Raw genomic sequence first — 15,149 nt, 5'->3', positions numbered from 1 at the left:
TTTGTTCTAAACCATTAAATCAGTTATAGAATATTACCGTATGTCTGTCCCCCAAGAACTGCATTCACTTCTTGAAATGGCAGGAAACATCTGGATTATCATTAATGGCTGTGGCATTTGTAATGATAAATAAGCAGTATTATATGTAGGCTTCTACAGGGTCAGCCATAGCCTTTCTGGCACCTTGCAAATGATGTCTCTAGTGCGCCATCTTGCACTTTGTTGCAGTCCACTAGGCCTACATAGCCCTGGCTCCTTGCCTATCGTTCAGACACCATGCCGTATTTTCCAAGTAATCTCATGATTGGACCGCCCTTGCTTCTTTTGAGTGAAGTATTGCTAGCGTCTGTATGAAATTGTGTTGTTATAAGAAAATGACCCAAGAGGTATTCACTTTGACATCCAGATCAAGTATTAGGTACGAATTTTCACACGACTCAAAATTAATTTTTATGCGATACTGTTTTGCTATTACACCGAATTACTGTCCCTGTATCTTCATCATTGGAGCAGGTATTAGGCTTCAGTGGAGACAGCCAACATTATGTATTATGTATCAGGGCCCACTCTGAGAAGTCAGGGTTTATTCACTAAATCCAGAGTTTGCTGGAATGTTGCTCTTTCTGCTCACTGACCTTACTATGCATTATAAGGAGCAGAGTTTAAGTATTCATCAGGCACACTACATAAATGCCGAGGGGCCCCATACTCTGGAAGGCCCCCGGTGCTTTAATGGATAATGTGACCACCATACTAGCTGTGGGGTAAAGGTGCAGGCTTCTGTAGCTGAAGTTGGTGCTCAGCAGGGTGAAAAAAAAACATGTTCTTACTATATTAGTAAATCAGCATGTAGAATAAGAGGTGCCACACGGGTAACAAGATTTGTACTGTATGTGTGCATGTGCATATATGTCCGTATGTGTGTGTGTATGTGTGTGTGTGTGTATACGCATGCCTCGGAGCCATGGAGGTCTTAATTTTGGACTAGTAAAGGGCAAATACAATGAGCTCCCCTGGAAGAAAAGTTTGATTGGCCTCTTATATTGCAGAGTTAAGTTACTAAGATTTCCTGTCAGGCAGAGTCAGCTCTTCTCACAGGGATGGCCCTTCATAATGGTGAAGCTGATGAGTTGAAGCTGCATAGGGAGGCAGGTCCATGTGGCAGCAGCCTATCTACCACTCGCTGAGGGGATCCCCTGGGCTGTGCGTAGGCAAGTGCCTAACCTAAGACTGTCAGGATCTACTTTGCGTTGTCGGTACGCAACACCGCTTTTTATCTTGCATTTACAAATCTAGTAATAATTTTCAGTATATCCCGAAATATACAACTTTTTATTAGCTGACAAAACAACAAGGCAAAGGGCAAAGCAAAGTGATTTGTGTGATACCCCTCATTAAAACTACAAGATGCATTTAAAAGTATAAGTGTTTTTTTTCGTTTAATTCTCACCAGCATGTGATGCTGATCTTGTGTGCTCAGTGTGGTTTACAGATGAAACACCTCGGCATTGGACCAACATGAAGCAAATTACCAATATCACACCAGCTCAGACGGCGAGCTGTCACGCGAGCTTTTACAGTAACAGCAGAGCACAGCGGTCAGGAAATGTGTTGGATTTTAATCTCTAGATGGATAGCACATTTTGTCCATTAAAATAACATAAACTGGATCAGGAATACAGCACAGACGTTGTTCATGTAGTAAATGACTATTGAAGCTGAAAACTGCTTATTTTTACTGGAATATCTCCGTAGGTGTACAGGGGCTCTTTATCACTCCCGCTAAGTGACCCCAAACGTTTGAACAGTAGTGTATGTTGAAGTTGCTGTCCTGTTCAACAATTCAATTTTGAGCTGGGTTTAACTGGGAAATTATGCCTGTCACCTGTAATAGACCCCCCCCCAGAAAGAGTGGTGTCTCACTTTATCACTTCACATTATTTGGAATTTGGCTCCCAGCTTTCTGATGCATTTGGGATAAAGGGTGTAAAAGTGGCGCATTCACCAGGATCGAGGCATTATCATGGAAACAGATTAAGCTCCTGCGTAGGCCTGAAAATGAAAAAATATTTCTGCTTAGAGTCTCCAATAACCTAGCGCTGCTCCTGGCGGAAGTATGTAAGTAAATACTTATTGCTTTTATCTTAAACCTCTTTAAATCTTTAATTTTACTAACCTGTTTCACACATCAGGTATGGGGCGTCTGACGTTAGTGGAGGACAGTACTGCCTCATATGATATAAAGTCCAGCTGCAAGACTAGATCGGTGTCACGAAAGACACGGAGGGAACCCACGGAAAACTTCTGGTGAGGAAGAAAAGCTGATTGACTATGTGGGGCGGTATGATACACGCGTTGCGTGTGCCCATTTGTATCCTGCCCATGACTGCACATTAATGCACTAGATCTGCTGCGAGTGACCCTCACCTGGTCCACCATGCCTGATTTCATCTACCTTCTAAGCACGTATTACTAGGTGATACCCAACTGACCACATAACTATACCCCCAACTTCTTTAAATACAGGTCTCATTTTCTAATTCCAATAAAAGATGAATGTGTGCTTATATCCGCATGCAGTAAACTGGACTCCGAGGTGGATTTTACTGATAAGAAGGCGTGGGGTGGTCATTTCAGTAATCATGGCTCATTGGAACAGAGGAAGACACTGTTATATTGTTACCATTAGACTGATTTATTGGGGAGACTTTCAGGGCTAAGAACAGTACCATGCAATATACTAAACAAATCTACTGATAGCCATGGCCCCAAATCTCTACTACCGTATTTTCATTCAGGCCATGTTCCCTCAAACCTCTTTAGTTTGCCCCATGTTTGCCCAAAGTTAACATTTATAAAAGAAAAATATAAAAACACATAAATACAGATATACAGATTGCCAGAAGCCAGCTATGGTATTGCTATTTTTACTGGAAATTCTTTTTCATCTGTGTTCTTAGTCTAGAAAATCGCTTATTCTTTGAGGGCATCTGACCCTTATAAACCTTTCCAGACATATGTGAATGTCAGCTTCCGATATCAGCGCCTCTACCACCTATGCTGGAGATATAATTCTAAAGGTGCACCAGTTTTTCACTAAAGCGTCTACTTTTTTGTGTTGCGTGTGCATTTTAGTTGCAAAATTGTCAACTATACCAAAATTGCTCTGGCATAACCGTGATCAGAGCTGAGAGGTGATAGTGAAAACATCCTTGAAAATTGCAGCTATAAACATTAAATTGTGTTTTTGTGTCAATTTGTGTTCCATGCAGGTCCTACACAATTCAGTATGGAAGCATTAAAAACTGGGCTAAGAATACATGGCAGCTGCCTACAAAACCAGAAGTAATGGTGATATTACCCCACCCACCCATGATTAAACGTTGGTGTGGAGACGGAAGGACCACTACTCTTTGTACCAAGGTCTGACTAAAATCAGGTCGTCATCCAAACCAGCATCACAATGCCATGAAAGAGTTAATAATGATAACAATAATGATAAAACAAATAAGACATGGTTCCCAATCTCTTCTTTGTGAGACGATTCCTAATTACCACCTTTGCAGTTTCTTTGGGGGGGCAGATCACTTCTTTCACTGTCTGTCTATGTGGGAGTTTAATGGGTTTATTAAGTGTTCTAAGCTAGAGATCACACATTGAATTCTATCGAGTCTCACGTTCTCCTTGTTTTTCACAACCACACAGATGCTTCACGTTCAACATCTCAAAATCTGATCGACACATCTAGGAACATGGACCGATCGTTGGGCTGAGCACAATGCTTTCCTGAATTCTGATGACCATTTCTGGGTTTTGTGATGACTTCTCATTATTTAATTCTAAAACCACAAATTAAACATTTTTATTGTAGAATTGTGAGATCTACTTTTCCTTAGTTGTGGCATTAGAGAGATAAATTGTGTATTAATATGGGGTAGGGCCATGAGAAATATAAGGATACCATGCAACTGTTTTCAGTTTTTTACACCATTCCATACGACTCCTCCACATACTGGTGAATGATATTAAAAGGGTTAAAATATCTGCATTCTAAATTTTACTATTTGCCATTCATTTTTTCTTTGGCTTCACATTTTTAGCGCACAAATTTTAAATATTTCTATTAAACAGTACACCTTGCTGCAACTCTTCTACAATGTATAGATCCAGTTCACTTTCACACTGGAGACACTGTGTGTAACATATCACTTTTAATAGAATTTGGGGTTAATGCATTACACATGATAAAATGTAAACAACTTATTGTTGCTTGGATGTCCAAATAAATTACTAGCATACCATAAATGCAAAGGGTAAGTTAGTTTCTGTTCATGGCAGGATCCTAGTATAAATAAATACTTTGACATACTTTTTTAATCGTATTGCATGATGGCTGACTCATGAAAAAATGATAAATCAGATAAAAAATAATGAGATAAAAGTAAGAGAAGGTGGGATTCATAATACATTATATAAATCAGTTTTTAGGAGGGGTCTTCTCTTGAGGAGCTTCTCCTGGCTTTGAGGTTTTGGCATCTCCTTTGCCTCCATCGGACACTTTTTTCTCCTCTTTCTTAATGGTGACTGTACTTGTAGAATAACTCTTGCTTCCAGAATACAAACCCGAGGAGTATGGGTAGCCAATGCTAAACATGCCACCTCCACCCACCGTGGTCAAACGGGTCTCCTCTCCCTCTAGGAGTTTCCTGTAAATGGATAACAAGGTTTGGGTTAAATGGACTCCACTTTGTGTAATCCGCTTCACGTCATCCACTGGATAAAATAGGAGTGTGTCAGTTGAATCGTCATACAACATATATGTTCTATGGACCATAGTCCAAGGCCTTCATTTATTGGTACAGTGGAGATTCCATGGTGGGAACAATCAGTAGCTTAACAAGATGCTTATTTTAATCTCTAAACACCATTGCATAGGTTTTTTGGTGTATAGAATAGAGAGAGACCCCCTTTATAACAAAATAGGGCTTCTAGTGAAGCGGCCGAAGGGCTGCCAATCCTTTAAGTCTGCTGACCTAGACTTTTGTAGATGTTTGTGTATTCATTTTTGTTGTTCATAGCTTTCACATTGTTAATAGGTACTCCTATTATTATAACTACAATGTATAACTCGTTAAGCCAATTTGTGATCAGAAGTATTGTGTTACATATCTACAATTATTATTTTTATTATATGTATTAGAGATGGTGCCCCCCAAATGCTTTTTGCTTAAGGGTCCTTAAAAAACCTGCTTCTGAACATGACTTTTGTTTCTTGATATCTGGATCATAGAACTGCAGATCCTGCTCTATAAATTATTCATTCACTTAAGTGTAGAACACACTTGGGTGAATGAAAAATGTATTCCCCAGTTTTATGTGGCTTAGGTTAGTGGTTCTGCTGAAATATTGCTGATGTCAGCATTTTAGAGCAGTGTACAGTTCTAATCATATGCCAGTCCTAACAAATTATACTACCAATTACTATAGAACAAGGCTTCCCCATATTCTGAATAAGATACTTCTTCTTATACCTGTATGCTGCTATTTCAATATCCAAAGCCATCTTGACATTGAGCAGGTCCTGGTACTCCCTGAGATGACGGGCCATCTCATTCTTTGTGTTTCTTAGTGCATTGTCAAGCTGGTTTATTGTCTCCTGTAGAAAAGAAGATATGCTTTATAGGGGAAAACATTGCAATAAATCACTTTGATTACGCATTTAATTTTACATAAACCCTGTTATCACATTTGCTTAGAATACTACGAAACTGATCCTGATTCAATCACTTGACTAAACCTTAAATGGCTTCAACTGTGTAAAAGAAACCCAGTAAGCAGCTGGGAAATGTGACATTAGAACAATAGAAAGCCCTCCCGTTAAAGAGATGCATTGTGGTGCGCAGGTTGTCACAAAAAATCTGAGATCTGAAAGCTCTCCATGCCAACTTGTGGAAGAAGCTTGCAAATGCAAGACCTTAAATAGATATATTTATTGTGTCCTAATTATGACACACACTTGGGCAGTTTAAGTGGCCTACTTGGTAAGGTTGAAGTGGTTTAGAAGAAAATGCTGTTACACTTATACATATATTCTGTAGAATAAGCAGCTTTTACATGGAGTAGGTAAGCCCTGACCAGAATGGCCCTAATGTGTTACCTGCAGTTGAGTGATCTCGTCATTGTTCCTGTCCTCGGCCTCTTGAAGCTGCCTCTCCAGAGACTCATTAGCACTTCTCAAAGCATCCACCTCCAGGGTCCGGGACTGTAACTGTCGCCGGTACTCATTGATCTCCTCCTTGGCCTGGCGCACATTGTCGTTGTTCTTCTCTGCCTCCTTGGACACGGTGGCAATCTTGGTTTGGTACCACTCCTCTACCGACTGCTGATTGCGGGAAGACAAGACCTCATACTGCATGCGGATTTCCTTCAGAGCAGCTGTAAGATCTGGCTTACTGACCACATCCATTTCCACCGTCACCTGCAAGAAGACGCTTTGGTCAGGCTATTCTGAAACTCTGGTGGGCATTTCAGTATTGGGTGAAAAGGCATTTCTTATCTTTTGAAACAATTCCTGACCATATTTTCACTTATGTTTTAATATTCATATCCCATCAATATACAGCATTCCAGCAATGGAATGTCCTTAGCATAATTATCTAAAGCTTCTGTGTTTACATACAATTTAAATTGTTTTACATCACTGTAGGTAAAAAAGGTTTGAAAACCAAAAAAACCCTAATCTTATTTATGCTGGTTTTACCTTCAAACTGTACAAATTATCTCACCTGGAAAAAAGTATTAACCGATTCATCTCCCATCGAGGAAAGTGGCCATAGCCAACTGACAGAGTTAAACAAGGGATTGCAATATTGTTTCAATTGGATCCTCATAAAATAATTACACGTACATAATTTAGTTAGTAATCAGGTGTATTTTGAGATAATGGTATTCACCATGAGACACCTATGAGTAAATCCTGCTTGGAGGAAACTCATCAGGTTGTCTACCTTCCCGTGCTGTGATGGTTTTAACATTGGATCACTAAAGCTGGGTTTAAGCATTGAAGACCCCAGGCTCTGCTCTCCTATCTACTTGCGGATTAGCGTAGTCTGTATACGATGAGATAACAATAAAAAAACTAGAGACTTGGATCAAATGCTGAGTATCTCCAGCTATGGCTACAAGATATGTTATGTTTTCTAATTATTGGATTTAACACATGACTGAGCTTTTATGGTGTTTTATTATACATGAAAAGTCAACTAATACTTGAGTTTTCAATTTTATTTAATGACATCATTTTATGTGTGTGTATGCTCCATTCCTATTTGCACTGCAACATACATTTTGCATCAAACAAATCTATGAATTGATTGTTTAATACATTTTGCATCAAACAAATCTATAAATTGATTGTGTACTATAAATGTCTTTTTCACACTGTGATGACTATTGGAAATATTTCCCTTCTTTATGATCAGTGGGTTTCTTTTTCTATCACTGGGGACTGGAGACTATATTTTATGGATGCCCTAAACTGGAAGAATTTTTACAGATACTTTCCATATAGAATATAGAAATCACTCTCTACCATCAGCCTATTTTCCATACCATTCTATAAAAATTAAGGATTCTGCTACAAAAGAATAGCTACAAATAATATGCTATGATTTTAAACCTTAGCGGATCTGTCATTTTTGTATTTTTGGTGTTAATCAGTTTATATGGCGAGAACCTATCATTGCATGTTTTTGTGTCACATGACTATTAAGTGTTCCCAACAAAAATGATGAATGAGACACACATTTACATGATTCAATCATTTTTTTGGGGGGAAGGGTGCAGGCATTCCACAGTACAACAAATGATATTTCTAATGCTGCATTTAGGTACTAGAATGCTAAACTTAATAGTAAGTGGAAGAGCACCTTTAAACAATATATGGAAATTACCGGTATATGATCCCATATAGGTATTTAGAAAAAAAAATGCTCAAAGCAGACAAATACATAGAAATAAACAGGTTGACAGAAGTGGGATGTTTACATGTCTGATTAGTTTGTCTCCCAGGGGGAATCTCCAAAAATATGCTTCTTAATAAGATGCGCATGTAAGGGATTTGTGCGGAAGGAATCAATACTTTCTGTCCATAGTGCATTCTATGCACACAATTCCAGAGCCCTGACATTAATGACTTTACTGCAATATAGATTATTGATGTGTGAATCATAATAATAGCAATAATAATGATAATGTAAATCTTTGTGCCCCTAAAGGCAACATAATTTATTATAATAAATGACACAAAAAGTCAAAAGATTACCTAAAACTATAACTAAAAACAGTAGCTATTCAGAACATTCCTTATAATGAATAGCGCAGGATAATTTAGGATGAGTGAGGTTGGGCAACCAGGCAGTTTTGTGACCATTAGAAGATGAACCCTCTCACCGGCTCACAGTATTATTTAAGAAATATAATAACACAATACTCAAATATATACATTATATGTGGATATAATATATTAAAATTGCATTTGATTTGGAAATAGATTAAAGGTTTAATGGCTGGAAACTAAATATGTGACAGTATCACATCAATTACTATTTGATCATAATTATAGTTGCTACTTAATACAGTTTATTCAAATTAAATGTGAAATACCTAAGATAATTCTGATGAGTCTTTCCTTTAGGTCCCTAAAGCTACCCCTGAGTGCATCCCCTGCTCTTATATCAGTCCTCATTTTGTAGATGGAGAATACTTTGCCTGTGGACCATGCCACACCTAATTCTAACATGCATGATGTCCTTCATCACTGAGAGGATGGTAAAGCTTAGGTAAAGTAGATGACTTTCAGGATGCCTATGAGGCTCAAACTATAAAATAGAAATACTAGGTGACTTAAGAGTATTGAACCCTGCTTCCAATTAGGATGACTGTACTGCAGAGCTTGCAATCTCTATTTCAGTTTGCAAGCTTCGCTGTATAAAACTTTTCTAGGTCATGATGTCACCTATAGATCCTAGTAATAAAAATATTGCAGACTATATAGCACAACGATGTCTAAAGTGTTTTTTCCTTGCAGTATATATGGAAGCTGTGATCATTGTGGTATGGTAGAAATTTAAAGTACAATCACATTTGAACAATATCACCCTCTGGCTTTAGTTTACATTAAATGCACAATAGTATTCAGTACTGGGTCCCTTTAACCCTGGGCTCCCGGTGACGCCCCCCTCAGTATCTGCAATGCTGCTCCTGTTATATAATTTTGGGAGGAGCACCATTTACTTTGTACTCAGCAACCATCTATCTCCCTTGGGGTCGAATAAAGGAGATGGGAAGAACCCCCCCTCCCACAGATTCCTTATTGATCAGCCATCACGACCATATCCCTTTAACCCCATCAATGCCTGAATCCCAAAGCAAACCCAAGTGAGCCTAAAATCCAAATGAACAAAGAATTCCTGTGTGCTCTGTTGTTAGGTCTAGTCCTATTTAACAATATTGTTATTCAGTAGGCAGTGTAGTCATACACACCCATCATAAGGTGCCCTTGACACGTGCACTTTTGGGTGACAATGATCAGCATGACATCACATGTGTGTTCCTGGATGGTAGGATGGACTCTGTAGTATTGTCACATGTCTTCCTAACAATGACAGCCTCCCTTCCCAACATGCTTGAGCCACCGCCCTTCCTCATGCAACCCCCCTGGGACCCACCTGAGCCTCTGTTACTGCAGCCTGCAGCTCAACCACCTCTTCTTCATGGACCTTCCTCAGGAAGGCGACCTCATCCAGCAGGGACTCCACCTTCTTCTCCAGCTGCAAGCGGTCCAGGGTGGCTTGGTCTACATCTTTCCTTAAGTTCTTCATAGCATCCTCTGCTTCCTCCCTTTTGCCAGCTTCGTGGTCCAACTTCTCCTGCATCTGCCTGACACATGCCTCCAGATGCTGGCAGTCCAGCTGGGCTTGGTCCTTCTCCTGAAGTTGCTCTTCTAGCCTGGCTCTAAGTTCTCGGATCTCCTGCTCATACACTTGGCTGAGCCTAGAGGGCTCTGACTGCTTCTGTCTCAGCAAGGTCACCTCTGCTTCCAGCAACTTGTTCTGCTGTTCTAGGTTATGGACCTTCTCAATGTAAGTGACAAAACGGTCATTGAGCCCTTGCAGTTGCTCTTTCTCGTTGGTCCTGACTATCTTCAGCTCATTGCTTAGGGCTGTGGACTGGGATAAGTCGAAGTGGTCGGAGGCTGTGGTGTGATGGCTGGCAGGGGACCTGCTTACCTTCCTGTAGGATGACACACTGGTGTAGGTATCCCTAGGTCGGTAGAGCTGGGACCTGCTGGTGGTGCCATACAGGTGAGAGGAGGACCTGGGTGAATCTCCAAAGATCTTCTTGTAGGAGGAAGTGTAGTAATCTCTTGAAGTCATGGTTGAGCCGTTTAGGTGGATGTGGGATCTTTCTGGTGGTGATGACTTGGGGCAAACGGGTCTTCCTTCTGCTCTGCACACAATGCACACTGCAGATCTGCAGCATCACTTTATATATACCCTTCCACCCATCCTAGAGGTGGCCACGCCCATTTGGTACAGCATGTGTGCTCTGCAATATCTTCTGCAACTGTTCTGCAGCTCTGTAACCCTTTGAATGACAGGAGGCTGCTCACATCATTTTGCACTGCATTTATACTTCATACAGCATATTTACCATGTTAATGACTCATCAAAGAATAGGAATGACCTAGTAATAGGCCTTTGCTTGAGTGTCATGGGGTTTTGATACACTAACATTCCACATTTCTAAAGAATTATGTATATGTTTAGAGTAGGATCTGTGACCTACAGCTGTGATCAGATACCATTGTGATATGTCTCAGAAAGTTTTAGGTGAAGTGCTACAATGTAGCATTATTAAAAATGCAATCCACTTACTGTAAAGAAATTAGAGATCATTGGGTTATTTTATATACACACAAGTCTTTATAGAGATGACATTTCATTCATAGAATACCTTCCACACCCACTTTATGGGAAGATGCAGCTTTCAGGAGAGATGATGCAAGTCAAATGTGTTTTTATTCTGTAATAAGTAAATATTGTTAACATACATCATTCCTTTGCAGATCTACTTTAATATTAATATGTATTTCTCCTGCAGTGTATGTGTCCGTCCGCAGTGTGTATGTGTAAAACCATCCATAGCAAGAAAAATAACCCAGAAACAGAATTCTAAAAAGAATACATTTTTAAATTCACCAATATCCTTACAGCAAGTATATATATGATCTGAAGGTAATAAATCTCCTTTCATATACAGTGTCACTTTTATTTGCATGTTTTTGACCTGTTGTATTAACCCCTTGTAGCCAAAAAGTGCTGGCTTTGTATGTATGTGCATGTCATACTACCCAAATGACATTTAAAAAGCATGAGCCCCCCATTGTCTTCTGATCTCTGTATCTAAGGGTCTGCCCACTGCAGGAGGATTTCCAGGGTGTGGAAGGCGGAAGGGAGGCCCTAGATCCATGCAGTCAATAGGAGTGGTAACTGCAGCACTGCCCTTACCTAATGTGTGGTCACAGTGGGCAGATGGGACAGCAAGTGACAACCAAGGCAGAGAAAGGCAGAAAGGAGGGGGCAAATTAAATGGGCCACTGGTGCAATGTGAAAGACATCAGGAACCATCAATCCCACAATAACATTGTAACCTTTCCAGTGACATTGCTTTCTAAATAATGAAAACACACATACATTGTATGTACTTCCACAATGCCTCCAATGTCGCAAATGCCCTTGTTCTCTCGTGTTTTATAAATCCATATCTGAAGTATGGTCATATATTATTATATACTGCACCAAACGCTCAGGATCACAGTGTGCACTTAGAACAAGGACCAGGTTTTATCACCCCATTGATTTTTCTTTCAAGCAACTGCCATGCTTGCAATTTCCATACTGGGGACGGCAGCATGGGCTGTGGAAGTAATCTGGATATATACATATATATATATATAAAGTATATATCTCTATATACATTACAAGGTGAATTTGGAAACTAGACCAGGACAAGATCATACTGGGAATTAGTGAAACAGGGCAATGACTTAATACATGTTTAAAACAAATAAATACAAAAGAGGACAACTTGATCTAGCAATAGTTCAAAGACTGTAATACATAGAGGACACTATGTATTGGTGTAATGCATTTTACTAAAGAGCTTTTATATTTACAGGAATTTAAGCAACAGACTTCTATTATGTGTTATTTTTTTTATAAACTGCACATTCTAAAATATCAGCTTTTAATGTTGTGCATTAAAGTGCCCAATGCAGCCCCACCAAAGATGTATTTTCTGCATATTATTAAAGAAAATGTATCTTTAGGAGAAGCTGCGGATCTAGAACTGTAGTTCACTACCACCCCCCCCATTGGATTTTCCATGCTAGTTTTGGCTTTGAAATAAAAGGGCTGGCTTTCTGGGCATGCGCGTGTGTGTGGGAGTCTCATTAGACCCCTTGGGATCATTGTGAGAGCGCAAGTTTCCAGAGCTGTAGTGTATCTCTCCCTCAATTTTCTTGCCAGGTTTGGAAATCAATAGGAGGGCTATCTGCATATGCATTTGAGGGGTCTTGTTAGACCTCTGGGACCTCTTGTGAGAGCCAGCAGTTGGCTGGTGATGAGTATACTGTACCCGCCACTGGAGTTTGTGCATTTAATAGCGCTAAGAGGGATATTTGTAAAACCGAATTTTGTTCCAAAACAAGGTTTTGCACTAAAGTGCCACTCTACAGAAATGGTATTAGATACCTGGAATGGCCTACCAGGGTGGTGTTAAAGTCTAGCACAATAAGTAAATTCTAGAATGTAGAGTAAAGCATAAATATGTAAAATGCTTTAAACGGTATTTTATCAATACAAAAATTCTGAATTCAGCAATAAAAATATAGTCGTTTTTTGTAAGTTAACCCACATGTACCAAAAATATAATGTAGTACACAGAGCACACCAGCTAAGGGGATGAGTTCTTTGCACGGCCCACACACTGCAGCCTTGTAATTTGCTGTGTCTGCATTCAGCGCCTGTTCCCACGGTATCTGCTGCAGACCCTCTAACATCGTGCCGAGGCGATGAATATTCAGATGGCTGCAGAGGCTCGTCCCACAGATAAGTTATCGACATAACGCTGCCGCAGAGAAAGAGACATCAAACCTAATCAGCATGCAGCCTCGTCCACTGCAGAGGCCACGTAACTGTGACTGAGGACCAATGCGCTGATTAGCGAGTCCTTCAATGGATCTCCGGGGCTTTGCTACATGTATTTTTACAGTAGGGAGAAATGGGGCAGAAAAGGTGTTTGTTTGTTTTTATCTGTCATCAAAATGTATGTTTCTATGCACACGTATGCATTGCACATGCTGTATGTGAGTACAGGCTGCAGTGGATACATTCAGATGCCGTGAAGTGATTTCTTTCAGGAGATAAGCTTTACACACTAACAATTTATCACAGAACCCTGTCATAACAAATAAAGTTATTGAGAAAGGAGACATTCAAATTAAGGCAATTCTAAAGTATGTGGAAGCCAAATTAGGAAAAACTAGGGCTTTATTAGCAAATTAAGGGCTGCTCCAGGCACAAAGTATTAGAGTCAGCAGAAGCATTCGTTCAGCTACTATGGTGATAACCGGGAACTGCGCTGGTATCCCCCGGAGTCTCCTGGTGAAGGCTGCTTATTTCCTTAGTCTCCGGACAACAGTATAATGCTTGGCCACGCCCACTTACTGCACAGGTTCCACCCACTCCTACCTAATCTTCCCTTTGCTGGGCAATTCCCTGCACCTTTTTTTAGGCTAACTGGGCTGCTCTTTATTGTTGCCACATCGTCAGGTGAGAGAGGGTAGAAGCTGCCGACTGGAGGGCGTGAGGAAATTCACCCTAAATGCGTCTGTTGACATACAGCAATGTCAACTTGTTGCATTATTGGTACCAGCAAGAGATGAATCGCCATAACATTAAAATACACATTACGTAAATATATATGCATATATAATATATATATATATATTGTTAAGGCTAAAGTGCTAGAAAATGTATAGATCAATTTGTATGTATATGTCTTTACAAAATATGTAATTTAATTTTATGGAGGCCTTGCTATCTCGTTCATATGTGTGAGGATAGGTCCATTTTAATCTGAAGGCATTTTGTCTCAGCTTCACCGGACCTTACTTGGTTTTCAAGGACATCTACCCTCCCCCATCTTAGAAGACATTCTCAGTGAATCAATGAAGCACTTTTTAAGAGCTTCATCTTACCGCCATTTCTAAAGATCTCTTCGATCCTATTCCTCACACAGGCTCCTCTTCCTCATTCAGCCAAGAGGCCCACAAATAAAGCAGCCTACAATATATTTGGGAGGCGAACCTCTCGGTATCCACTTTTCAGTCGTATTCCAAACACATCACAAATACTGAATGTATAGAAAGCCCATATAATATGAGCACATAAAGGATCCAGTCAGTGACTTAATGCTGCAACAAGTCCTAATTGACTTTACTATAACTTGCTTTGCCTGATGACCCCCCAGCTTTGTTTATGTTTCCCTTCTTTCCCCCTGAAATATGATTGCTGAGGATGCAGCCAACAGCTGAGTTGTGCTGTGACTGCTTTTGGGTAAATAAATAAAATCCAGAATTGAAGAAGGGAAACGTAGTACTACCACCGAGCACCTAACGGCTTTCTAATGCATCTATTCTGGGAATGTGCTAAGGGTGCAGGGGTGCACTGGCTTAACTACAGCGGTGCGGCCCTTGTGACCCCTTCTTCTCCTCGTACTAGTTCAAAATTGATTAGAAAGGGCCCTTCTGACCTGGACAGCACGCTCCAGGTCGGAAGGGTACTTTCGAAACTTTTTTGAACAAGCACGGGGAGACAGGACGTCACGTGACCCCTCAGTGAAACCATGACTGTGTGAGCAGCCTGAGAGGAAGCTGCAGGAGCGGTGAGAGGTAAGCGGGGGCGGGAGGTAGGACATATGTATATGTGTTTGCACATATGGATGTATGGATGTTAGCATGGATATGTACTGTACTTGTGTGTGTGTTTGTGCATTAATGTGTACTTTGTGTGTCTACGCGTATT

General features: G+C 40.2%; 1 protein-coding gene across 1 annotated transcript; it reads right to left on the bottom strand.

Annotated features, from left to right (window-relative positions):
* Positions 1-4,194: 4,194 nt before the first annotated feature.
* Positions 4,195-10,528, bottom strand: LOC128490896 (low molecular weight neuronal intermediate filament-like). The gene is made up of 4 exons (XM_053463019.1): positions 9,729-10,528; positions 6,158-6,478; positions 5,532-5,656; positions 4,195-4,706 (listed from the first exon to the last, which is right to left on the bottom strand). Exons 1-4 carry the CDS (start codon positions 10,434-10,436, stop codon positions 4,478-4,480), a joined length of 1,383 nt encoding a protein of 460 aa, XP_053318994.1. The 5' UTR covers positions 10,437-10,528; the 3' UTR covers positions 4,195-4,477.
* Between the last annotated feature and the right edge of the window lie 4,621 nt (positions 10,529-15,149).

The sequence above is a fragment of the Spea bombifrons genome, chromosome 4 (genome assembly GCF_027358695.1).
Source record: "Spea bombifrons isolate aSpeBom1 chromosome 4, aSpeBom1.2.pri, whole genome shotgun sequence".
Taxonomy (NCBI): Eukaryota; Metazoa; Chordata; class Amphibia; order Anura; family Pelobatidae; genus Spea; species Spea bombifrons.
This window is presented reverse-complemented; position numbering and strand designations above follow the sequence as displayed.